The 26501-nt window shown below is 43.3% G+C and overlaps 1 protein-coding gene across 2 annotated transcripts; it reads right to left on the bottom strand.

The window, feature by feature from the left end:
- Positions 1-1032: 1032 nt before the first annotated feature.
- Positions 1033-24041, bottom strand: cuedc1b (CUE domain containing 1b). Of its 2 annotated transcripts, none has more exons than XM_069676727.1 (11): positions 23916-24041; positions 13874-14486; positions 13080-13207; positions 12595-12721; positions 12226-12493; positions 9478-9543; positions 9180-9260; positions 8168-8261; positions 7377-7435; positions 6124-6193; positions 1033-3465 (listed from the first exon to the last, which is right to left on the bottom strand). In XM_069676727.1, coding segments are annotated over exons 2-11 (1188 nt in total). In that variant the 5' UTR covers positions 14168-14486; positions 23916-24041; the 3' UTR covers positions 1033-3464. The 2 variants fall into 2 exon arrangements, with proteins under 2 accessions (XP_069532828.1, XP_069532829.1); XM_069676728.1 differs by lacking the exon at positions 23916-24041 and adding an exon at positions 18871-18940.
- Between the last annotated feature and the right edge of the window lie 2460 nt (positions 24042-26501).

The raw sequence follows: 26501 nt of genomic DNA, 5'->3' as shown, positions 1-26501 counted from the left end.
GGAATTAATGTAAATGGTGAATAATAGAGGGCCCAAAACCGAACCTTGTGGTACCCCCTTGAGGAACTGCAGAACCTGTTCTGTCTGCCAAGTAGTTGGTAATCCATCCAACAGCATGTTCAGAAAAACCAATAGCAGTAAGAAGTGTGCGAATTACTTCAGCTGTTAATAAATTACATTGGCTAAATATTTCAGCAGTCATCAGATACTTTTAGCTTACTGTGTCAGCCATTTGTTCAGTTATTTTAGCTACAGTGCACCTATAACTTTAAGCTAACTACTCCAACCATTTATTCATAAGGCTACTTTTAGCTAACAGCTTCAACAGCTGATACATCACTTTGAGCTAAGTATTTCCTTAGTAAATGTGTTAGTTTTAGCTATAATTATTTTAGCTATTCTTTTAACAGTTAATCAAATTGTTGTAGCCAAGTATTTGAACCATTTATCCAGTACTTTTAGCTAATCTCTCATTAATTATTATATTATTTCAACATTTATCCATTTGGCTACTATTATCTATCCTTACACAGTTATTCATGTTCTTTTAGCTAACTATTTGAACAGTTTATCCAGTATTTTTAGCCGATTAGCTAAGCAGCTATAACTTTTAGCTAACTATCACAAAATACCGGTATCTAACTATCTAACCATTTGTGCATTTCTTGAGCTAATTAGTTCACCTAATATTTTTGGCTTCCTGTCTGGGCTTCTTTCCTCACTTTTTAAATTACTTTTCATTCGCTCTTACATCATGCAAATGTAACGTTCAGGTGTTTTCGATCACATAATAAGGGGGTGAATCCTTTTAGTCAAATCACAGTTTCTATTCTTTCTATTTAGTTGAGTTAATCCAAAGTCTTTGTTGTGTTTGCTTTGTTGGTTTGGAGTCACCGGTCTAAAACCTGCATTAACGAAATCATTGTCAAACAATCACATGTAACTGGTCAAGAAAAAGCATCGGAATAACTGGGAATAAAAACACTGGCCGGACTGCGAATAAAGTGAATTTGACAACAGTTTCTGAAGTGATAAAAAACACTTTATTCACAAAGGGAGAAAGTTAACTCATCTAATCTGTCTAGAGCTTAAAATCAGGCAGTTTTTCTTGAAACCCTCTCATCGTAAACGTACTTAAACCCACAACAACACACTTTTTTTTTGTTCCTCTGCTAACACGTCGTGTTCACACAGGCTACATCAGACTTTACTACATCTGGACTCCATGCTAGTTTCACATCGACACATACAAACAGAAAGAGATGTACAAAGGGTCGGATGAAAACCTCACAGGCATTTTTTCTGTCTTCACTTTCATCCAATCAGATCGAGTCTTCATGTGGCGATCGTCCAATCAGATTCTTTATCCTCGCAGACAGACATCCATCCTTCATGTGGAAATGTTTACGGTATTAACACTGGCTTTTAGACACGTGGAGATGAGATATGGCAATGTAGAATGAGTGATATTTAATATTTCCACAACATGTTGCACAAATCTATAAAAGGTTTAATGACGTGGACGGCTGGCAGATTATCAGCAACGTGTGGAGTGACGCTGTGAAGGAAGCTGTACAGAGCAGCTGATTCAGACTGTGGTTTGGTTTGACAGGCCAGGTGAGAACATAAAGAACGTCACCTGTTTCCATAGAGAAATACAGGTGAGACATCTCTGAAAGGGCGTGACCGTAAAACACAAAGACTTATGGGTAAGGGCAGGTGGACAAGGACACCCGGCAGCGCTCAAAATGTTATGCTACACTTTTATTTTGAAACAGCCTCTCCTTCATGCGATTCTTCTTCAAAGCACTTTAATATATTTGAGCCTTAGCCGCGGCTAACAGTCAGAGAGTTTTTCATGTGCTACCTCTGAGGCCTTTTTCAGACTGCCGGCTGGAGTCCGCTGAAATTAAATCTTTATTCTCACAGGACGAGCACAACCTGAGGACCTGCAGTGTTTTTAATTATTGCAGAGTTATCTGTGATTATAATCCTGTGTGAATCTGACGTGTCTGTCATCAATAAAGGAGAAATTCCACTACAAATTACCAACCACATATAGATGAATTAGTCTTTTGCTAGTTCGACATCTCCGCGATGAACGGTTGTGTTTTGATTTATGTGTGTGCCTTTTCACTTTTAAAAGACGACCCTTCTCTACCTTCAAGCTCACAGACTGTAGCTCCTACAGCATTCAAACTGGAGACATGTTTTCAGTAAACTTAGCATCATTCTCACACTTTATCAAAGTTGTGTTATTGTTCTAATAAAACTGAGTGCAGTAGTGACAACTGTAAGCCGTCGAAACAGAGCACGTCCCTGCTCTAAAGGCCTCGATGTGCTGCACAGGAAGTGTTCTTGAAAAGACTGCCCCATCAATGTCCAGGTGAACAGAGACTCCTGACACAGTCGTTGTATTTTCTACAACATGTTGTCAGACTGAGTTCTTTAAAGTTGTCTTGATTCTGGGTTTTCTTTAGAATCTAAATCTCGCTTTAGAAATTAGAATCACCTGAAGACCTCTTACAGCAGAGCTCGTCTACCATGTCTGTGATCTGTAAAGACAATTACACTGCAAGTTAACCACACGTCCTCCTGATAATAGATAAAGTCCTACGTGAGATTTGTTAGGTTTGTTTTCTCTGCACCTTCCTCCTGCCTCTGCCCCCGGTTGCACAGACGCCCTGACATCATATTTGGGTAAATTAGAAAAAAGTACAGACTTTGCTCATCCTGTGTGATCGCACGACATCAATGATAGAAAAAGGGGTACATTTCTAAATCACATGACGGCCTCTATTCTAGTCCAGTCCGACAATAAATACGTTCAGTACGGCTCTTCTTCTTTATCCTGTTTTAGTGTCTGACCGCACAATGTGCACAGACTGAATGACCCCGTGTTCACCTGGCCAAACAAACCAAGCACGTCTGGAGTCAGCTGTTCCTTTACATGTGATATCAGCTGGTTTTCGTGTTGACGTTTGTGCAGCCACAAAGTTCTGACACATAAGAATTTCAGTTACACAAACCTGACGTTCAAAAAGAGCAAAATATTACAATCTGATTATTAAGAAAACATGGTATAAAAGCTCTACATGGTTTAGTGTATATAAAGGGGCGTGGCCTGAGGGAGCCAATCAGAGACTCACAGTCTGCTACTGGAAGAGTCACAAGGTTCATCACTACACTAGAGCTCCTCTCCTCCGTCTAAAGGAATACTGTCGGACTAAAGCATTTACATTAAAATTATATATAACAGAGTGTTATCATACAGAGGTTATGCATGTACAGTGCTGGGAACAGTCCACGGCCTCTCCCTGCGGGGGGGGGGGGGCAGCCATACACCGGCTGGTTTGGATTAGGGGAGGGAGGGGCCGACGGGGACAGGAAGAGCTGCAAGGCTGCCGCCCATGGGTCATGCTGCCGTCTCCATGGTAACCCTGATATGGTGCAGCACCGGAGGATCTGAAATGCAGAGAGAGACGGGATGATTAGGAGACGTCGTCTGAGGATGCTTTTTGATGTTTGATACAAAACGAAAGGAGGACGTTTTTATTTTTAGCTCAGAGAAAGAAATCAGAATATTTATATAATTTATGGAGACTCAGCTGAAGTCAGACAAACACAGACTCTCTTCATGCAGCCTGGAGTCTGACATTTTGGCAGATCCCCGTCCTGGGGGGTGCACTACGAAGCAGGATTTGTGGTCATCGAGGTAACTTCAGGGTTAACTCCGAGTTTTCAGTACTACGAAGGTGGTTCACTTCTTACCGGGTAGATCACCATGGTAACTTATGCTGAACACCTGACCTGCTCCGGGGCAGGTTATGTCCGAGATAAGAGATCAACCCGAACTAAGCAACGCCTACTGACCAATCAGGTCTCTTGATTCAGGAGCTCTGTGAGCTGCCCGTGAGAGGGACGAGGGAGACAGAGAGAGAGAGAGCAGTAACACACTTCCTCTTTACCGTCTGACTTTATGAAATATATTAACGACAGATATCCATCGAGCTGACGTAGCTACATCTACAGAGACTGATAAACACACTGAAGCCTGAAGTACTTTTGTTTTATCAGACATGACAGCGAGCGTTCGGACTGCTTTAAATGGTGCTTTTATTTCATATCTGCTTCATGGGTCCGTTTGATACGGCTGAGAGAGTACGGTCTGAATCTGCCACTAACAAAAACACATCAGTGCAGCGTGTTAATCTGATGCAACACACGAGTGTTATAATAAATGGTGCTCTGATGATGGAGCAGTGATACATTATATCTGCACATTTACAGTCTGTGTTTTGTTGCGGTTTGTCCTCCCAATCAGAGTTTGCTCTGAGTTTGTAAAACATGTCAATCAGCTGACGGCAGACTCGCCCGTGTTTAGATGTTTTGGTCGTTTGCTCCAAACACGCCCCTTTATGTGAGCGCGCTCAGAGAAACCCTGGGTTGACTTATCGAGTTGATAACCAGCGTCGTGCGAGCGTTTAGCACGACCTCCTTTGTGAGGTTAAGTGAAGCAGATCAGGAGAAGAGAGCCTGGGTCTGCTGAACTCGCTCCGTAGTGTCGGCCCCTGGTCTTTCTGGAGCCTGAAGTGACCATATTTGGACCAGAGGTTACGTTCAGTGACTGAATTAGCTGAGGGGACACCTAGCAGATGGCTAGCAGCTCCCAGCTGTCACTCAAAGAGGCCACGCCCCTAATGCTGCATCACTGTAAGCCTTAATATAATGTAAACAGGTGAGCTGTATAAAGATTCTCCCCGTACAGTTGTCATGAAGAGAGAAATGAGCTATAGAGACCCAAACTGTTTTTTGTACCAGGCTGTAAACATGTTTATTTCTGCTGTAAAGTTTAACATGGGGCTCTATGGGGACGGACTCACTGCTGGAGACAGCCTCTAAACTTGTTTCTACAATTATTAATTCTTCTTCTGCACTCCACTAAAGTATCTACACAGGAAGCTGCTCTGTGCTGCCACCATGGAGGTATCATGGCGTCCCACAGTAACTACAGTTTTAGAGCAGAGAAGAAGAACTGATTTCAGGTCATTGGTAACAGAGAATGAAACATTAGTCAGAGTTAAACAGAATAAAACTGTTTCTACAACACAGCCGAGCTCCTGCTAACGTTAGCTTAGCTTGTTTTTCTGTTCACCTTTATATAACAGGAGCAGAATAGTCGTCAGAGGACTCCTCCTCCAAACAAACCCTGAATGAAGACGCTTCATTCGGTTTGTGCGGCTCTCTAAAGCAGACAAAACATGTTGTTTGTAATCTTTTAAATGTTAAATAGTTGTTATTCCTACATTTCTCAATGCTGTCTCACTTCTGTCTCACTGTGAACTGAGATCATGACAGAAGGTCCTCTGACGGGCAGTCTCTCGTATCACACCTGCACACGTTTAGCAGTACAGCTGTTCCTGTCTGCACTGGTACCTCATCAGTACTCTGTATTGGTAGCTTATCAGAAAGGAGAAAACACTATCAGAACTTCTTAAGATATAATCTGCAGAGTTTTGTGTAATAAGTTCAGGAATAGAAGGCTTTTAATTTGAAGGGTTCAGGAAGCGTAACAGCTGAAAAAGCCCGTCCTGGTTTAGCTTCTGTTGTGTGAGCTGCTAACATCTGGTCAGAGCTTCTTCACATCACATGCAGTCATTCATCAAAGGGTGGAAATCTAAATTGTTATGAATATCTTTGTTCTCTGATTGATGTTGTTCGTCTTCCTGTCGCCCTTGTCGGTGATTTAATCAGAAAAGTCTTTATGGTCTGATTGGCTTTAGTCCGACATAAGGAAAGTGATTAGACAGGAAGACGGTGATGTCACGGTCAACTTATGAAACAGGGAACAAAGGGGGGTGGAAGTGTTATGAGTCCATCTCTAACAAAACCAAGCTACGACTGCTGGGACTGAAAAATAAAGAAAAGTGCAGTTCAACAAATGTCCACCAGAGGCTGAGTCTGAAAGTGAGTCAATCCCCAACTGGATAAATAGTGCATGTAGCCATCGATAGCCCCACTGCCCTTTAAAGGCTGCGGGTTTGGTGTTTTACAGGCTGATTACAGACACTCAAAAACATGAGAGCATCCAAAGTATGAAGGGAGCTCTGAGGAGGATCTTACCATGATAATGGCTCGTTGCGTTGTTCATTCTCTTCCTGAGTGTTTGCTCTTCTAGGCTGACCATCTTCCTCTGCGCGCACACACACACACACACACACACACACACACGCACACGCACACACACACACACACACACACGCACACGCACACGCACACGCACACAAATAGATTTATTTAGATAGAGGAAGAACAAGGGAGAGGGAGTAACAGAGACTGGATTTTGTCATATATTGTCAAATTTTTCTGATGTCAGTTTTGGAGCGGAAATCATTTTGAACGTTTGGTGTAAGGTGGTCATAAAACTCTGAGCTGTCTTCAGTCACTTTTTTGCATCCTGATGAAATCAAACATAACACAAGTTTTTAATCAAATACTCAACGACCAATAGGAGCGCTCTCTCCAGCAGAAAACAGGAAGCAGCTGGGGAGGGCTGCTGTCACCGTGTCCTCACTGATTGTGACACCATAGTTGGACGCTCACTTGCTGTTAGTACACTGTGTTAGCACGCAACCATTAGCTCCGGTGAGCAATGAAAGCGTCCTGCTAGCTTGTAATGCTAACCAAGCCAGTGTTACAGTCCATCAGCACAGATAACCTGACCACTGCACACACAAGGACAGCTGCTTCTGTTTCTGCTCTAATTGTGTTTTCTTCCTCTAAATCTCCAACAGGGGCACGATGGGTAATGATCTCAACAGTTTTGTTTTGTAAATAGTGATAAATCGATCAGTGACTTAATGTCTGTAGATGTCAGGGGTCAGACCCAGGGAAGCTGCTTCAGTGCATATTTCTTGGTTTCAACAATATAAGAGTCATTATGGGAGAAGATGGTGCACATTTCACAGGACGGTTAAATTAAATAAGGTTGATTCTCTTCGCAGGAAGAGACGGCTAGCTAAACATAAGCTAAATGACAGAGGGAGCACATTTCATGCTTTGTGACCGTCAGCACATCAAACAGTGAAAAACTGTATTTTGGTTAATGTCAGATTTTTGAAAAGATGCTTTATGTCCTCGTTGCAGTTTTTGATTTTGTATAAGAAGTTGAACTTCTCGTTTTATGACTTTAAACTGAAGTGAAACTTGGTCGTTCCTGGATTTGAATCCATTTACAGCGTGTGAAGGGATCAAAATAATATAATGAAGGTTGCTTAATCATGACCCGATTTCAGACGGAACATTTGGACTTCTTCTCTAACAAAGTGACACACCAACATGTTGTTCATGGCGTGGGCGACGTGTGTGCTTCTTACCACATGGGTTTCCCTCCACATCGTCCAGGAGGTTGGCTGTAGAGTTGGCGGTGCCCAATCTAAGAAGGAGCTCAGTTAAGAAAACACGATCATGTGCTAAAGTCGACTACGACACATTATAAAGTCTGTATTCTTTTTTTAAAGTCAAGATCATTTAAACCTGTAAAAACACTGAATAAAACTGTTGCACGTTAAAATGTCTCCGTGACACTCCTAAACAGAAACAGGAAGTTGGGAGGGGCTGCGTGCTGAGCTGCCGCTAACACTAGCTTAGCTTGTTTTTAGGTCAGGATTCCTTTGTTGTTCATCGTTCAAGGTTTCCACACAGAGGTCTCCTCCTCTCCAAAACAAAGTGACCCACAGGATAAAACCAGTAAAAACACAGTTGTTAATAAAATCAGTGTTTCTCAGAGACTCTTCGGTGGATACAGAATGTGTCTGGGAGGAGATCCTCACTAACAAGGAACCTCCATCCAGTTAAAAGATAACGTTTAAAACCACCATGCTTAAAAGTGGACGGTGTAATAACGTGCGAACGTGTTATGGAAAGAACCAAAACATTATATTACGTTTGCTGGGAGGGAACTGTTCCAGGTTGAACCTGAGCTTTGTCACTTTAAAGGTATCAGAACATCATATAACAGACGTTTTCCAACTGGCTGTAGATCAACAAATGTGACAAGCTGTAAATGCTGAACCACATGTTGGTTTTAACAATAAATGGCTGATTAAACACACTTTCAATCACACACTACTTTACACCGTCAGATGATAATGTGAGCAAAGGATACGAATGGTGCTTCAAGAGGGTCCTCCTTTTTGACTTTCTCCTCTTTGTCTTCTCGGAGAACGTTCTGGCGATTTCAAACAGCTTCTTTCTCGTCGCTGAAGGTGAGAAAACATCTGTGAATCCCCTTAAAGTATAATTCCTGTATTTGTGAACCTGGACTCTATTTTAACATATTTGGGCTCTAAATGACTCACAGGAATAAAGTATGTGAATGTGTTCATCCTGCAGCAGTGAAACAGGCTGTAATGGCTGCAACATAATCCTTGATGGGTCAAAGGTCGTCCTCTAAAAGTTCTTGTTGTTTCCACTGACAGGCTCAGATTGTTCTTCTAAGTGTGTGACAACATGACAGAAAGGATCCCTACAGAGATAGACCTTTTTGTTACGGAGGAAGATGATTGTTTTAACCACACACAGACGTTACATCGCTCTCTGCAAACACACCAGACTCCATTCATAAAAACACTGATTTAAGCTCAGAATAATGGGAGCTGCTGGCCTCCTGATTGACTGTTACTGTGCGACTTTGGTATTTTAAAAGGTGAGCTCAAAACCAACACAACATATTTGTTACACACATTAACACAAAAACTAACCGGTCAAAGCAGCAGTAAGTCAGAAACTCTTGTTTTCTGTGAGATAAAATCATGAGTCCTTAATAATATCATTACAGTTCTCACGATGACTTTACAAACATGTTTCATTTTCATCACATGTTCCTGTTTCTGACTCTAACATCAGACATATGACCTCGGTGTCGGTGTGGGTGCATCCCTACTTAGAATAACAATCTGAGCCTCTCAGTGGAAACAACAAGAACTCTTAGTGGACGCACTGTGATCAGGAGCACTTCCCCCCCACTGCAGCTATGTTACAGCCCGTCTTGCTGCTGCTGGCTGAAGCAATGTAAACTGTTTGCACCAATAAGCCATTTGTAAAAACTAAAATAGGGCCCAGTTTTAAAACACCTGGATCCCCTTTAAAAGCTGATGCAGTTATTTTAATGAACTTACATTTTCCCATGTGTTTGAGTTTGTCCCTGAACATGGCGTCATCTGAGACGGCCTCCATTGAAGCTGCAGAGCACTGTTCTCCTGCACACAGACACAGCAGCACTACCACAATGCACACTTACAGTATGTACATGGACACAGACACACCAGCTGTACAATCACAGGTATTTAAGGTATGATATCTACGGACAAACCGACAGTTACCACAGTGAATGCATAGACACACACACAGACCAGTATTCAGTAGAGTTCAGAGAGCATACAGCTGAGCAGAGGAAGCTTGATGAGTGATATCTACCTGAGGAACCCTCCATGCTAGATGAATGATTGGACTTTGATTTCTTTGATTCATACTTCAAGCGATCTAAAAACAGAGAGCAGATGTTATGAACACTGATGTGATGAGATCTGGTTTCATGGAGCATCTTGACCAGTTTGCATTGTTGCACCACAACACAAGGCGAGCGTCGCTTCTTTCATCGAAGAGTAAAATCAGAAACTGGTCAAGTGTTCTGGTGATCAACTTTTCAGAGACGTCAAACTTTGGATTTGAGGACGAATAAAAAACGTCCCGAGCTTAAAATCTGAGCTGGGAGCTAAAAAACAATGAAAGCAGGAGCCCTGATCGTAAGCTGGGGATGTCAGACTGTGAAGAATGGAGACGGATGGAATTCATTTTGTCCAAGTAAAGAAGAGAAATGTCCCAAAGACAAACAAGAGCAATACAGAACTACACTTCCTACTAAGTCTGGACATTTGTTTTTTTTTAGTGCGACATTGGAAAATGAAAGTCTCAGAGGTCTCGGCACGCTTTCACATTTTCACAGATCACGGGGCCATAAAAACTAGATAACAGCACAAAAAAGTTCACGTGCACATCCCTGCAAACATTGTGACGCTGGAATGTGACGGTGATGAGGGTCATCATTTAGTTTAAATAAGGGATTCAATCTGTAATGCTCTGAAAGTTAACACATTGTTAGACTCACATCCAGACTAAGGCCCCGTCTTTGCTAACGCAGGAGACGGAAATCAACGAGCCTTTCTGGATAAACAAATCAAAATATCGAGATGACACAGCAAATGTCAAGAGGCATGTTCTGTTTTATTGTGGAAATTCTCCCAACATCCTGAGAGCAATATAAATAAATTAAAGAAATGAAACAGAAGAGGGTGAAATCTCAGGTGTGCAGGCCTGCACCACGTGAAGGAGTCTGCCACAAGCTAAAGCTAGCAGCGAGTGAACACCCACAGCTAAGGCCTTTGTTTAAAGACAGACTGCGGAGTGAGTTCAGGAAGAGGGAACGTTTAACTCACATGCCTGATCAGCTGGTTCATTTAAAATCACTGATCAGTCAGTCGACAGGCGGAAGGAGAACAGACAACTTAAAGTGTAGCTTCCAACATCAACTTCTGCCCACACTTCACTGAACAGAATTTCAAACTTACGTTACGTACGTTACGTAAAAAAAAAACCCTCGATACCCGTTTCGTTACCACGGCAACAACAAAGAACTCTTAGGACCCGATCAGACAGGACGCGTTTTAGCAGCTGGGGCTTTTTTGTCATTGTTTTCAATGAGAGGCTTTTTGCGCGCTGCTTTTGCTTTGCAGAGTGCCTCGCTTTTTTCCGCTCTGTGCGCCTCGTGTTTTTGAGGAAACGCTCCGAGCGCCTCGAGTTGAAAAAACTTCAACTCAAAGCAGAAAAGCGGCCGAGGTCATGGGCGTTTTTTCTCATTGTCCAATCGGATGAAAGGAGAGGCGGGCCTTCTGTCAGTTTACAGTGTAACGGTTAGGTTAATGACAGCTAATGATTCGGTGGTTGCCTTAACAACAGTAGGAAAAAAAAGCCGCCCCCAGCTGCTAAAACGCGCTCTGTCTGATCGGGTGTTTACTTTCACAAAAAAGGCAGTGCGGTGCGCCTCGCGTTTTTATGCCTGCAAAACGCGTTCTGTCTGATCGGGCCCTTAGGTAGCCAAAATTGGGTAATAATTGTGCAGTGGTGCTCAGCAGGTCGGGACGATATGAAAACGTAGAGACTAGGTGATGGCCCTGTCTCTGTCCGTCTGCATCAAATGCATCGAACGCATCTTCTGCACCTGTTCTGTGGGTGAGAACAACCTTCTGTGTCCTGCTGTGGGGATCAAAGCTGCAGGTGACGGAGGGCGGAGCAGGAAGAAGCAACTTCAGCTGCAGACAGACTAAACCCTGTACCTTCCTGCGGGGTCGCACGGAGGTGTAGGCGTGTTAGTTTGTTGTTTAGAGCGTAACCGCTGTGAGACGATCAGAAATCCTAATGGTGCTCGCTCTCTTCACTTCCTGTCTGTCGCTCGACCACAACTCTCTCTCTCTCTCTCTCTCTCGAAAGCTGATTATCGATGTGTTTTTCTTACAAAGCTTCTGTAACTGTTGGTGCAAACGTAAAACTACGTGGATTGTGACGTTTTGAAAACATGGTAACGAAAAAGTATTTTGACAACTTGTATTTGCTGCAGACCAGTCGATGGAAGTTTACATTTCTTTTGTCATATTCTTAAAATTGCTCCTGAAGTCTGTGACTGCCTCTGCTCACTCGTACGTCTCCATGAATCCACTCAGAAACAGAAACACACCTGGACTGTGCTTCTGGAGAACAGTTTATCTGATGGTCACATTTCGCTCTCTGACTCTCGTGTGTTGTAGCTTTGGGCGATGTCGCCGAGTGGTTTCTCATCACACATTAAACTTTCATTACTTGGACAAAAGTAATTCCAAAAAGACAAGCATAGGACCTGAGCATCAAGGCAGATCACGGCAGTAACAGCACAAAAATAAAGAATCCTTAAATTAGAAGGTGCCCTCTGGAGTCTGACTTCCAACCAACTAAAGTTTGAACGCACCAAAATGCACCGTGCTTCTTTGAGGTCACACACTCCACAGGGAACCTGTCACTCGTCAGTATCTCAGTAAGAAGTGACGGATCGTCGTGTCTTTTAGCATGTGTGCATTTCTGTGATTACAAACAGCAGAGACACTGCAGCTGCTGAACTCCAGAGTGTCACCGTACCTCTCTCTAAGGCGATGAGGAACTCGCGGTTTCTCTGCAGCTCCCTCATGAACTCCTCGTTCTGCAGAAACAGGGCGATCCGCTCGTCCTCCAGATACTGCTTCAGCTTCTTGTCTTGTTCTGTAGCTCCTGAGCTCAGACCCGGACCTCCGGTCGTCCCTGCGGCTCCGGCTCCGGAGCCAGAGCCCGACCCGGCGGTCCATGGGCTCGCTGAAGACACTGAGGAGGAGGAGGACGAGGAAGGCTGGGAGAGACTGCTCTGAGAGCTCTGTGGGTCAAAGACAGGAGAGGTCAGAGGTCAGCCCTGTCAGCGACCCCTCTGTCGCTTCCAGCGGCTCAGGTAGGAAACACACGCTGCCTTTACTTCACCTTAATACTGTCGAGCTGCTGAGGCAGGATCCTCAGGAAGTCATCGGGGAGGTTTCCCAGTAAGGGAGGGTTCCAGTTCCGGTAGCTTCTGACCTGCTGGTGACCTGGAGGAGGCTCAGCCTCGAACCTGTGACAGGAGGGGAGGCACAGGAAACATGAGGGGTGCTGCCACCTGCAGCAGGTACTCACTGACACTCACTGACAGAGCGAGTGTGAAACTCTCTAAAGGACTCTGTGTGTTTATAATGGGAATTTACATTTTAAAGAATCAGCTGATTTAGTATTAACCGTCAACTTCAGGTCAAAAGGTCATCCTGTCCAATCACCTGCTTTCAGAACAAATACCTGGGGGGGGGGCAGATTCTCTTTTCAACCAACAAACCCCAAAAATCCAAATAAATAAAGAAGACGTTTGTGGCTGTGAGATCTGCTGAGTGCACATCGTCTCCTTCCTCTATCATAGGACTCCAGTTTCTCTTCCTCACCTCGGCGGGGGTGTCGGCGGGGCTTCTGGGTACTTCCTGTCATAAATGTGCATGTCGTACGTTGGCGGAGAGTAGACTGGAGGCGGCTCTTCATCTGAACTGTCGGGTTCCAGGGTTCGATCCAGAATCTAAACAGAGCAGCGCACGCTTTGTGTTATTACACAGGTTTGGCTTCGTCACAGTTACAGTGAGTTATCAGAGGCTCAGCCCAGTCACAAACAACGAGCCGCATTTAGATCTCCTTTTATCTGCATATTTATTTTGGTACAAAGCCTGAATGTTTCAGGGGTGTGATCCTTCCTGTCATTGAATTCAGATGTGTGGACAACAGTTCATGAAGCTCTCGGTGCAGCTCTCAGCACACAGTCATAAGGAACATTACAGCACGTACAGCAGGCAGCACGTGACAGTTTAACGCTCAGACTCAGATCAGTCGCCGCTCGCTCGATGGGAAGCACTTCATGTTTGGAGCTTTTTTCGAACAGTAAGATTTCCAAGCAAACGTGTTTGTTATATAATTTTGTGTAGCAGCAGTTACAGATATCTAAAATACAGATATCTATCAGATATCTCCAAATGTAATCCAAGTTCAACATGAGAAAAAACATGTGTAACATGTCAGAGCTGTTTAACGTCTTAGATTAACCTGTTCACTCGTCTTTTTTCCAGCTGTCTCCAACTCTTCCTCTAATCACTGCAGTAAAGGTGGAGAGTTTACACCTCCAGCCCATCAGGCCTGCTTTATATCCCCCCCCCCCGTGGTTTTGGTGACCTTTGACCCCCCCCCCTCTGACCTCTGCGGGGATGCTGTCATCAGAGTCGGAGCTGTCATCCGAGCCCTGTCCGTCGATGCTCATCTGCAGCAGCTGGTCGATGGTGGCGTCCACGGCTCCGTTGTTGGAGCGCAGCACGCACTCGATCACCTCGTAGTCCATGGAGGGGAACATGGTCTTGAAGTCCTCCATGGCCTGGTTGAACTCCAGGCGTCGGACCTGCCGGTTGGGTCTGCTGTTGTTGAGCTGCCCCCCGCCGCCTCCGCCGCCTCTCGAGCCGCCATTGCTGCTGCTGCGCCTGAACAGGCTGGTCATCCTCAGGGCCGGGCTCCCTCCCGATTGGACGGCTCTTCTTCTCTGTCACCAACACACGCGCTGCGGCCCGACACTCTCTCTTCTGTTCACCGCTTCCTGCTCAGTTTCTCATTCTAACACAAACATGGCAGTCTGTCGATGGGAGCTCTGACAAACTGGAGACCCCCCCTCCAACGCTGCTCCTTATTCAGAAGCATCCAACATGGCCGACAGCTGACAGGGTGAGTGAGGACAGAAATCAAGCGTCCGAGGTTCTGTCACCAGGTAGAGATCAGGGTCCACCAGAGAACATGCATGGCTACGTCACAGTCATCAGCACCTGCAGAGAGGAGACAGGCAGCAGGTTAGTGATGTCGTTAATCACACGTCTGCACATTAATACGCGCTGCACGATCATGATAGTGACGCGTGATACCGTCTGCACATTAATACGCGCTGCACGATCATGATAGTGACGTGTGATACCGTCTGCACATGAATACGGGCTGCACGATCATGATAGTGACGCGTGATACCGTCTGCACATTAATACGCGCTGCACGATCATGATAGTGACGCGTGATACCGTCTGCACATTAATACGGGCTGCACGATCATGATAGTGACGCGTGATACCGTCTGCACATTAATACGGGCTGCACGATCATGAAAGTGACGCGTGATACCGTCTGCACATTAATACGGGCTGCACGATCATGATAGTGACGTGTGATACCGTCTGCACATTAATACGGGCTGCTCGATCATGATAGTGACGCGTGATACCGTCTGCACATTAATACGGGCTGCATGATCATGATAGTGATGCGTGATACCGTCTGCACATTAATACGGGCTGCACGATCATGATAGTGACGCGTGATACCGTCTGCACATTAATACGCGCTGCACGATCATGATAGTGACGTGTGATACCGTCTGCACATTAATACGGGCTGCACGATCATGATAGTGACGCGTGATACCGTCTGCACATTAATACGCGCTGCACGATCATGATAGTGACGTGTGATACCGTCTGCACATTAATACGCGCTGCACGATCATGAAAGTGACGTGTGATACCGTCTGCACATTAATACGCGCTGCACGATCATGATAGTGACGCGTGATACCGTCTGCACATTAATACGGGCTGCACGATCATGATAGTGACGCGTGATACCGTCTGCACATTAATACGGGCTGCACGATCATGATAGTGACGCGTGATACCGTCTGCACATTAATACGGGCTGCACGATCATGATAGTGACGCGTGATACCGTCTGCACATTAATACGGGCTGCACGATCATGATAGTGACGCGTGATACCGTCTGCACATTAATACGGGCTGCACGATCATGATAGTGACGCGTGATACCGTCTGCACATTAATACGCGCTGCACGATCATGATAGTGACGCGTGATACCGTCTGCACATTAATACGGGCTGCACGATCATGATAGTGACGTGTGATACCGTCTGCACATTAATACGGGCTGCACGATCATGATAGTGACGTGTGATACCGTCTGCACATTAATACGGGCTGCACGATCATGAAAGTGACGCGTGATACCGTCTGCACATTAATACGCGCTGCACGATCATGAAAGTGACGCGTGATACCGTCTGCACATTAATACGGGCTGCACGATCATGATAGTGACGTGTGATACCGTCTGCACATTAATACGGGCTGCACGATCATGAAAGTGACGCGTGATACCGTCTGCACATTAATACGGGCTGCACGATCATGATAGTGACGCGTGATACCGTCTGCACATTAATACGGGCTGCACGATCATGATAGTGACGCGTGATACCGTCTGCACATTAATACGCGCTGCACGATCATGATAGTGACGCGTGATACTGTCTGCACATTAATACGCGCTGCACGATCATGATAGTGACGCGTGATACCGTCTGCACATTAATACGGGCTGCACGATCATGATAGTGACGCGTGATACCGTCTGCACATTAATACGCGCTGCACGATCATGATAGTGACGCGTGATACCGTCTGCACATTAATACGGGCTGCACGATCATGATAGTGACGTGTGATACCGTCTGCACATTAATACGCGCTGCACGATCATGATAGTGACGCGTGATACCGTCTGCACATTAATACGCGCTGCACGATCATGATAGTGACGCGTGATACCGTCTGCACATTAATACGGGCTGCACGATCATGATAGTGACGCGTGATACTGTCTGCACATTAATACGCGCTGCACGATCATGATAGTGACGCGTGATACCGTCTGCACATTAATACGCGCTGCACGATCATGATAGTGACGCGTGATACCGTCTGCACATTAATACGCGCTGCACGATCATGATAGTGACGCGTGATACCGTCTGCACATTAATATGCGCTGCACGATCATGATAGTGACGTGTGATACCGTCTGCACATTAATACGCGCTGCACGATCATGATAGTGACGTGTGATACCGTCTGCACATTAATACGCGCTGCACGATCATGATAGTGACGTGTGATACCGTCTGCACATTAATACGCGCTGCACGATCATGAAAGTGACGTGTGATACCGTCTGCACATTAATACGGGCTGCACGATCATGAAAGTGACGCGTGATACCGTCTGCACATTAATACGGGCTGCACGATCATGATAGTGACGTGTGATACCGTCTGCACATTAATACGCGCTGCACGATCATGATAGTGACGTGTGATACCGTCTGCACATTAATACGGGCTGCACGATCATGATAGTGACGTGTGATACCGTCTGCACATTAATACGCGCTGCACGATCATGATAGTGACGTGTGATACCGTCTGCACATTAATACGCGCTGCACGATCATGATAGTGACGTGTGATACCGTCTGCACATTAATACGCGCTGCACGATCATGATAGTGACGTGTGATACCGTCTGCACATTAATACGCGCTGCACGATCATGAAAGTGACGTGTGATACCGTCTGCACATTAATACGGGCTGCACGATCATGAAAGTGACGCGTGATACCGTCTGCACATTAATACGGGCTGCACGATCATGATAGTGACGTGTGATACCGTCTGCACATTAATACGCGCTGCACGATCATGATAGTGACGTGTGATACCGTCTGCACATTAATACGGGCTGCACGATCATGATAGTGACGTGTGATACCGTCTGCACATTAATACGGGCTGCACGATCATGATCGTGACGTGTGATACCGTCTGCACATTAATACGCGCTGCACGATCATGATCGTGACGCGTGATACCGTCTGCACATTAATACGGGCTGCACGATCATGATAGTGACGTGTGATACCGTCTGCACATTAATACGGGCTGCACGATCATGAAAGTGACGCGTGATACCGTCTGCACATTAATACGGGCTGCACGATCATGATAGTGACGTGTGATACCGTCTGCACATTAATACGGGCTGCACGATCATGATAGTGACGTGTGATACCGTCTGCACATTAATACGCGCTGCACGATCATGATAGTGACGTGTGATACCGTCTGCACATTAATACGGGCTGCACGATCATGATAGTGACGTGTGATACCGTCTGCACATTAATACGCGCTGCACGATCATGATAGTGACGTGTGATACCGTCTGCACATTAATACGGGCTGCACGATCATGATAGTGACGTGTGATACCGTCTGCACATTAATACGGGCTGCACGATCATGATAGTGACGTGTGATACCGTCTGCACATTAATACGGGCTGCACGATCATGATAGTGACGCGTGATACCGTCTGCACATTAATACGCGCTGCACGATCATGATAGTGACGTGTGATACCGTCTGCACATTAATACGCGCTGCACGATCATGAAAGTGACGCGTGATACCATCCTTCAATATGCGACATGACGCGCCATAAATCAAAGAACACTGTAGTGTGCATATTCGCTTTAACGTACAGTTACCTTTCTGCTGTTCGGTTTCAAATTTAAATCTACATATCTAAGAGCAGCTAACAGTAGCTCACGGCTAACTGGGGCCACAGCTGATTGGCCAAATGGTGTGAATGCATGGCCCTTGTGTCCAGGACGCCATCCGACAGGTCAGGCAGTCGCGATAAAAAACATCCGGTACATGAAACATTTTTCCTCCTGTTGCGTTCTACTGAGGAAGTGGTGATGTAGTTATTGTGCATGATCACATCGCTTAAAGAAAACAGCCCGTGTGGAGAGAGAAAGATGTGAACGCATTCTCCTTATTATTCACACATTCACGTTACTTTCTTATTAAGCAGAAATATCAGTTCTTAAAGGCTAAGAACAGTTTTCTCCGGTTTTTGCTTAAAAACTAGTTTAAAGATTAATACCCAAAATATTTGGCAATATGTTTGACGTTGTTTAAGCGGCCCAACAGCCTCTGTTTCCTGAGCTCTTACACACCAGAGTAGTGTGGACGCCTGAGGTCAACAAAGCAAAATGTTTTAACATAGAAACGTGTTAACGTGGTTGTAGCTTCAGAGGGAGGAGGGGCTGACAGTTTGATATGCCTGAAGAGAACACCGTCACCAGAACAATTCATGTAAGTCTTTGCAACATGTTAGGACAAACCTGACAATCTGACAAGAAGAGCTGCACGATCAACTGATCTGAAGAATCACTAAAAATGTTAGGGTTGATTAATCAGGGCGTCGGCTTAGCTCGCCGGTTAAATCAGCGTCCCACTTACAGAGGCTACAGTCCTGGATGCGGCGGCCCCGGGCTCGACTCACAGCGTGTCATCCTCACTCTCTCCTCCCCCGTTTCCAACACTACCCATAAATGAAAGGCTTAAAATAATGGATTAATCATTAATCATGTTCTTATGCAAAAACACATCTGCTGGTTCCAGCTCCCTAAAAACCGGGACTTGCTGCTTTTTTGTGGTTTATGAAGTTAGTGAAGGTTCGGAGCGGTTGCTTTGACAGAAGAAGACGTCACTTTCTTTTAGACTAATAAACATTACTCTACAACTCGTGAACATAATCACATTAATCATTAAAAGAAATAACTGCTGGGCTGAGGTCCTCAGAGGTCCGGGGAGGAGGGATGAAATGCCTGTAACATTCTTGTGCATCCTGTGGACTGGCTGAGAAATATGGTATTGAAGAAATGTGGAGGCTGGCTGCAGCTCTCTCCTAATTAATTCCTGCCTCTCTCTTCCTTCCTGCTTCACTGGAGGGGGAGGTTGTGGGGGGGTCATTGAAGCTGGCGGCTGCCCAGTGCCACATGGCAGTGCCAGGCCCCGTCCTCAGCCTATAAACAGATCCTCTCTCTCATCAGCAGTCTGCCTTTGATGTAAACAAGATGTCTGCCCTAATAGTCTCGCCCTTGTGCCACACTGAAGCCGAGTGTGTGTGCACAAAGGAAGAACATGACACACTGAATGAGTGAGATATAAATAGTCACAATACATGATTGTGTGATGAGACACGCACATGAGAATGTTTCATCCGATCCGTGTCGTTTCGGAGAGCCCTAATGTCCGCCAGATGTTGCTGCATCGGGTTCTTTCTTCTGCTCCACGAGCTCCACGATATAAACTGGTTTTAAACAAGACTGAAAAATGTTCCAGATGCTTCTTTTAACACGTGTGATGTGTTCCTCAGAGTTAAAGGAGCAGTGTGGAGGATTTTGTTCAAACTAGCAGTGATAAACGCTCCCCTCGCCGTCCTCTGTACGGGCATGTAGACGAACCTACGCTGACAGGAAAACTCGCTCAAAGTACTCTGGCTTTGATTTGTCCACTCAAGGCTACTGTAGAAACATGGCGGACTCCGTGGAAGAGGACCCACCGTGCTTTGGTAATAAAAACACAATGATTCTTATTTTCGCGTCGCATATTCAATGTCTGACAACTTTTACACACCTGTCCTTTACGAAAGTTTATCATAGTAAACACAGAGCTAGCTTAAACGGTTTGTTAGCTTATCAGAACTCTTGTTTTTTGTGGCTAAATCTTTTTGGAAATATAAGCCATATAACTGTGGTGGAAGCCGCAGGTCATGTGTCATCCTCCAAGCTTGCACAGGTACACTCGTGACCTGTGCTGCTGGATTTGGGTCAAAGTTCATGAGGAAAGAGGGCATTTGATCTCACTGATTAATGAACAAAAAAGCTACTTAATTCATTTTTTGTGGTGAAACTGGATTCATTTTATGGCTCATATATTTTGAGAGTTTTCTGGTGGATGGATTGTTTACTTCTTGTCGTTAGCTAGTTAGCTCAGTTAGCTCAGTTAGCGCCAAGCCTTGACGCATGGCGCACAGGGAGTTTTTGTGTTTACACCACCAGCAAAGGAGCTTCTGACCAGCAGCAGGAGGAGGTTTTAAAACCCCGAGCAGGAAAGGATGTCTCAGTGAACACAGCCGGACCAGGACCAAAGGAAGCCAGTTTGACATCAGAGAATAAAATACAGATTTAAGGCGGCTAAAAAACCTCAGCTGATGCTACACTGATGGCTCCATGTAGGCTAATCGATTACGTCCAACAATTAGCTAGAAGTGAGAATCAACACGTCAATATTTTAGTCGCTAAACATGTTATTGCAATATTTTAACCTTTATTGCCTTAAATTTACTATTTTCAACTGCAAATCAAATATTGTCCCCAACATATTATCACACAGATCAGATAAGAGATAATAACTGCAGCAAAATGGACTCTGCAAGCAGACTGACTGACATGCTAATTAAACTTGTAAGAACAATCAGTGTACCATCAGTCAAACTCCTGTTCTGTGTCTGAGGAGCACTCAACTCAAATGTTTAGTAACACTGGCAGCGGTGGGAATTTAAGTCAAACAGAGAGCTTGTTTTTGCTGCATTAAATAAAGTGATTACGGCAGACTGAGCAGCACTGTGGAGTCATTACATTGTATTTTACATTTAAAAGCTTCTAAATAATTTAACCAACCTATAATATATCACATTTTAAGTATTCATTTCTCCACTTTTAAACACCAAAAACTCTTTTAGCCTGATTCTGTCGCACATGTAGAAGGCAGAAACACGAGAGCACATGTGACACCATGCCAAGACCATGCACTGACAAAGATCTCTTCCAAACATCATCATATTAATCCTGCACCTAAGAACCAGGCTAAATTTAGCACACAATCCAGGGCTCTCTGTCCTCAGGGAGTGTGTGTCTGTGTGAGTGTACAGGACGGAGCTGCTTACCAGCTGAACATCAGGAAACAGAGATTGGCTGCACTGGTACCTGACCAGTGCACACACACTGACGTCAGTCTGGACCGAAGATGCTCCGATTCACACGACATTAAACATCATCATCAACCTGCCACATGACCTCTGGACCGATTCATTTGTCACTGATTTGAATGCTCTCTTCTTTGTGCTGAAACAATGAACTTCATGTATAATATGCTGACTAATTTGTTGCATGTGTTTTAAGGCCAGTCTCACCTGGCCTCACCTGTTGCCTGATGTTTTAATGTTGATTAGAATCGGCTCACTAATATAAAATGTGACTTTTGTTCCGGACACATAAAGCTGTCCCGGTGTTCGATTGTCTCCCTGTTCGTAGTTTTAATTCGTCTGCACTTGTGACACAGAAACACTAAACGTGACACACGTACAGATGGGAACAGCTGGACTTAGACAGAGTGAATTCTACAGCTGCACACGATGTAAATTAAAAAAGGGATCATATCCTGCTGCAGGAGGGCCAGATGTTCCAGTGCGCACAATAATGGCTTTAAATGAAGGCTTAATAAACAGGCCTCTGAATGCCTCAGAAGAGAGTCAGTTACATTTTAGGAAAAGATCAGGTATACTGGTTTCTTAAAAAGATACTGACAAATGAATTAATATGACTGACAATATTGTACCTTTAAAAAACGTTGCAATTAAAGGAGGAAACACACGGACAGAAAGATTTCCAGCCCAGTTTGTAGCTCATCTTCAATCAAGTATAACTCACACTAGAAACCGACTTTAACAGACCCGACGCCATCTAAACATAAACTCCTAAAAATACTAAACTAAAGCATTCTTATAATGGCTAACCTGGTGCACCATAAAAGCTTTGTGTAGTTGGGTGATGCTTTCTGTATTAATTGTGATTGCTGGATGTCTCCTGTCTTACACTGAAAAAAAACACAATTATGCACTATTTATTATTTTGGCTTTACCATTTTAGCAATAAAAACATAACATCTGTTGGCCCCATTGTATTTCAGATAAAAGAGCATCCCTATCAAAAACAGAGATCATAATATAGCACGGTAAACTGATACCATAATCAAGACAATTTCAAACTACATATAAAACATGAGCTTTCAGCCATGTCCCACAGCCTCCTGCACAAAGTATGTGTATATACAAGTTTAGCAAGGCGCAACATCTCCCTTGTAACGACTGAGGCTCTGACTAATACTTGAAATTCTCCTTTGCATCCCATAAGGTTCTAATGCAATGGAAACGTTGAAAATAAATAGAAATACAACAACAAATAGTAAACAGAAAATAACAATAACAATAAAAATAAAAATAATAGAACCGGTCATAGCTCGTCTCAGATACAGGATCTATATATTTCTTGTCCACGTCCTAACTTGTAGAATTCTTCTGCTTTGCTATTAGCCAGCAAGCTAACGCTATGCTAGCAACATTCAGAGTCAATAACATTGTGTAGGGTTGTTATACACTAGATCTAATGTGACAGGATGTTTAACAACAAGGCTAGCAAGCTAACCAGCCATGTCATTATCCCCAAATCAACATCATCTTCAGAAGCAATTGATCTGCCATGTTTACTGTCCAATTTTCGAGTGTTTGGCCAGACCGTGGTGTAAAGAACCTGCAGTTCACCAAACAGCCACTGGTGAAAACAACACTTAGCACCTTTAATGGTCACTGTAACTCATAATAATAACAATGCAAATACTGTCATTTTATACACGTGACCTTTTCTCGGGGGATTATTCATAATGTGAAAATCTAAATCCATTGAAACCCCAATGACCGAGATTCAAATATGTCAAATTATCATGTTACAGTGTGCAGCACAGATTATTTTGAGAGTACACAGCAGAGGAAAAAAGAGGATTTAAATCAAACATTTTGAGCCTGGAGGACCGGATGTATGCCGAATTAAAAAGTGGACCATAAGGAGACTTAAAGCTTAGGAGTTTATTGTTATCGTATGTTTGCAGGCTCAGATGATTATTTTTTATTGTTTTCGTGGCTTAGTTCCTTTGATGTGCATGTGCTCTAATCGGGTCGCGGCTAACTGGCTAACGGTTCTCTTCAGCTGCTGTTAGCTAACTCACAGCTGTCAAATGCTGCTCGAAATTTAATAACTGGTGACACTAACAATATTCTTTAAAAAAAACTATAACGGTGATTTTTTTTGCTGCTTAAGAACACAGTAGCATTGCAGCGACCTTTGGTTAGGCAAGCTAAACGTTTGCTAGCTGTTAAAGCTAACTAATCAGTGCCAGGCAGGCCGCGGTCACTGACTCTCTGCACCCAAACACAATTAAAAGCTTACTATAACTCTGTCTAAGTATATAATCTAATTCAAAACACGAATTTAAGGACTAGTTCTTATTTCCTGTGGAATAAATGCATACTAGTGAAGAGTAGCACTTTTCCATGTCCGTGTTGCTGTTTACAAACAGCAGAGGTAATAAAGTAGGCTAAATATTAAACGTTGCAGCAGGTAAATGTGTGTTTTATCGAAAAGCGGAGAAATATGAACGTTACTCACTGACAGACACGGACAGAAAACATCCACACAGAGCTGAAGGGTCGATGAGAAGAACAGCTGTGCAGCGGAGTGGAGGCTTTTATCATTGTAATGTGAAACAGAAGGATACTGTCCGACCCTCCACTGAACAGCAGACTGTCTGCCGTGAAATACAGCTGGAAACCGGATGTGTCAGCGAGGCCACAACAAACCACAGACTTCAAAATAAAAGACCCGTCCTTTTTTTTTTTGTACGAAGAAGCACAAAAAACTCACTTTCCTTTCTGGATTCAGAGATTGTTTGAAATTAGAGAGAGCCACTGTGCATGTAGGGGAAGAGGTATCTTTAAAAAACAACTTCAAAGACAAATATAAAGAATATGTAAATCTTTCAAAGGGTAAACTTGAGTTACAGCTGTGACAAGCAATTAATTGTGTAGTTCACATTATGGATTTAAAAATGTTAAAAGAAAATGATATTATAATCAAGCCCCGAACTTCAAAATAAATCCCCTGTGTGAAACATTTAAAGCAAGATTAAATAAAATGTTACAAAAGAGATTTAAACACTCAGCAGCAAAGACCTGATTTAATCCTGCAACAGGTTTGTATCTTCTATCTGTATCTCTCTCTACAGGCTCAGTCACTACACATTAAAATAACAGATCATGTTAAGCCTCAACATTGACTCTATCACAAATAATCTGGGTTGTTATTTCTGTAAATTGCACAATCTCTCTATATTTGCACACTCCCTTTGAAATATTTTATTTTTCTTATTGACAGATTTTATATAATATTATTTTATATCTAAATGGATGATTTTGTCCAATTAAAGTTTCTCAAAAGTAGAAAAAAAAACATTTAAACCATGATGTTTAATTGTGCTTTGTTTTTAATTTATTCTATAAAATGTTCTGTTTTTTTTTTCGACTTTGAGTCTGTGATAAAGTTTGAACTTGAATTGAATTTTGTTTTTATTGTCCTTGCATCTCTTTTAGGGAGCTTTGAAGCTGAGAGGGACCGTTCGTGTGATCATTCTTTTAAATCTCATTATCCCAAGATCATAAATTATTTATGTCATTAGCTCGAACTAACAAAGCTTCTTTTCTAATGAAAACTGGAAAATGTATTTTAATATCTCAAGAAAGGTCAATGTCTCTCGATAATTCATCACTGAAGACTTTCTTAAGATCAAAGGATAATTATGGAAGTCGAAAATGAGAGTCTGGTTCTTTGGATCACACCTGATTTCACCTTCTGTTTTCTTGTCATAACAGGTTGAATAATTTGCTATTTTAAAATAAAATTATGAAGTTAAAATAACCACAGACAACAAAAACAGAAACATTTTTCTGCAAATAAACAATAGTAATTTTGCACAGACATAACAACATGAAAAAAACTGTTCTATACAACGTTTTTCCAAAGCCGTTGAGCAGTAAGATGATTTTGAGAACCTTTTTTTATTTGATTTAATGGTATATAAATGATATGGTATATATATGGTATATATAGGGTGTCATTTTGAATATCAAAATGACACCCTCTGGTTTATGAAATGTGATAAGTTCTCTTCTTGAGGATTGCTTTTATAAAATTAAGAATTTAACAGCAAGTTACATATTCTATAATGTTCTCCCTGTTGTTTTTTTTAGCTGCGTGAAGTTTATTTTGAAGGCCGGATCTCTGACTTCCTGTACAGTGCAGCCTCAGAGGCCTCTGGTCCTTTAAACAGCTCAGCAGATGAATGAACACCAGACGGAAAAAACACAGATTTCAAATAAATGGCAGTGACCTGGATTTCAGTGCGAAGCTGCTCGTGGTGTAAAGTTCTCCCGTTATTATTATTAATATTATTATATCGTTATTATTATTCAGAGTCAGCCATGGTCATATGTAAGATAAGATAAGATAAAACTTTATTGTCCCTTCGCTCTGAACAACACACAGACAGAACGACATAAAAAACAAACATCTGTAAGGTCACCCAGCAGCAGACTTCACAAGACACGATACAATACTATCCAGCACCTGTCCCACATCATGCTCTTACACACACAACATCACACAGCCACTGTTCATTAGCAATAAGGGAAACCCACCCTGTTAGAAATAACAGCCTGTTGGCTCTCTTGACTTTGAAAAGGTAACACTTTGAACGATGATCCTGTCAGGGTGGAAAAACTGATCACTGCATTCAAACCACCTCCAGCAGTAGAAATAATAATACACACTGAATATCATGAGTTACATTAATGCAGATCTGCAGCAATCAACCCAAACAGACCTGATCTTTAGGTCCCTTTTTAAACACTTTTATTTGATTCTTTCCTGATTTGATTCATATTTTTAATTTTCTTTAAAGATTTGCCCTAAAATGTTTTTTTTCTCACTTCCCAGTCTGGCCTGTTTTCTATCTGTTTTCTTTTCATTGCTAATTATTTACTGTATATTATTGTTTTATTTGTCTCTGTCTGTAACATTGAAGTTAAATGATTTATGGCAGAGATAACCTGGGCAGGAAAATATCCTTTCAGTGGGGAACCTGGTCTGGGTGATTCAACGGTTGCAGATTTGTTTCATTGCTGTTGTCGTTTCCAGAGC

Source organism: Semicossyphus pulcher, unplaced genomic scaffold (genome assembly GCF_022749685.1).
Source record: "Semicossyphus pulcher isolate SPU_LCO1_2020_fin unplaced genomic scaffold, fSemPul1.0.p SCAF_26, whole genome shotgun sequence".
NCBI classification, from domain to species: Eukaryota; Metazoa; Chordata; class Actinopteri; order Labriformes; family Labridae; genus Semicossyphus; species Semicossyphus pulcher.
Note: the sequence above shows the minus strand (reverse complement) of the source record. Positions and strands in the feature narration are given on the sequence as shown.

Coding starts and splice junctions, on each gene's coding strand:
- cuedc1b (XM_069676727.1), bottom strand. CDS start 14,167: ATGACCAGCCTGTTCAGGCGCAGCAGCAGCAATGGCGGCTCGAGAGGC. Junction 12,722..13,079: donor CCGCCGACACCCCCGCCGAG/GTGAGGAAGAGA, acceptor CTCCTGTCACAG/GTTCGAGGCTGAGCCTCCTC. Junction 9,544..12,225: donor CCTCATCGCCTTAGAGAGAG/GTACGGTGACAC, acceptor CTCTGTTTTTAG/ATCGCTTGAAGTATGAATCA.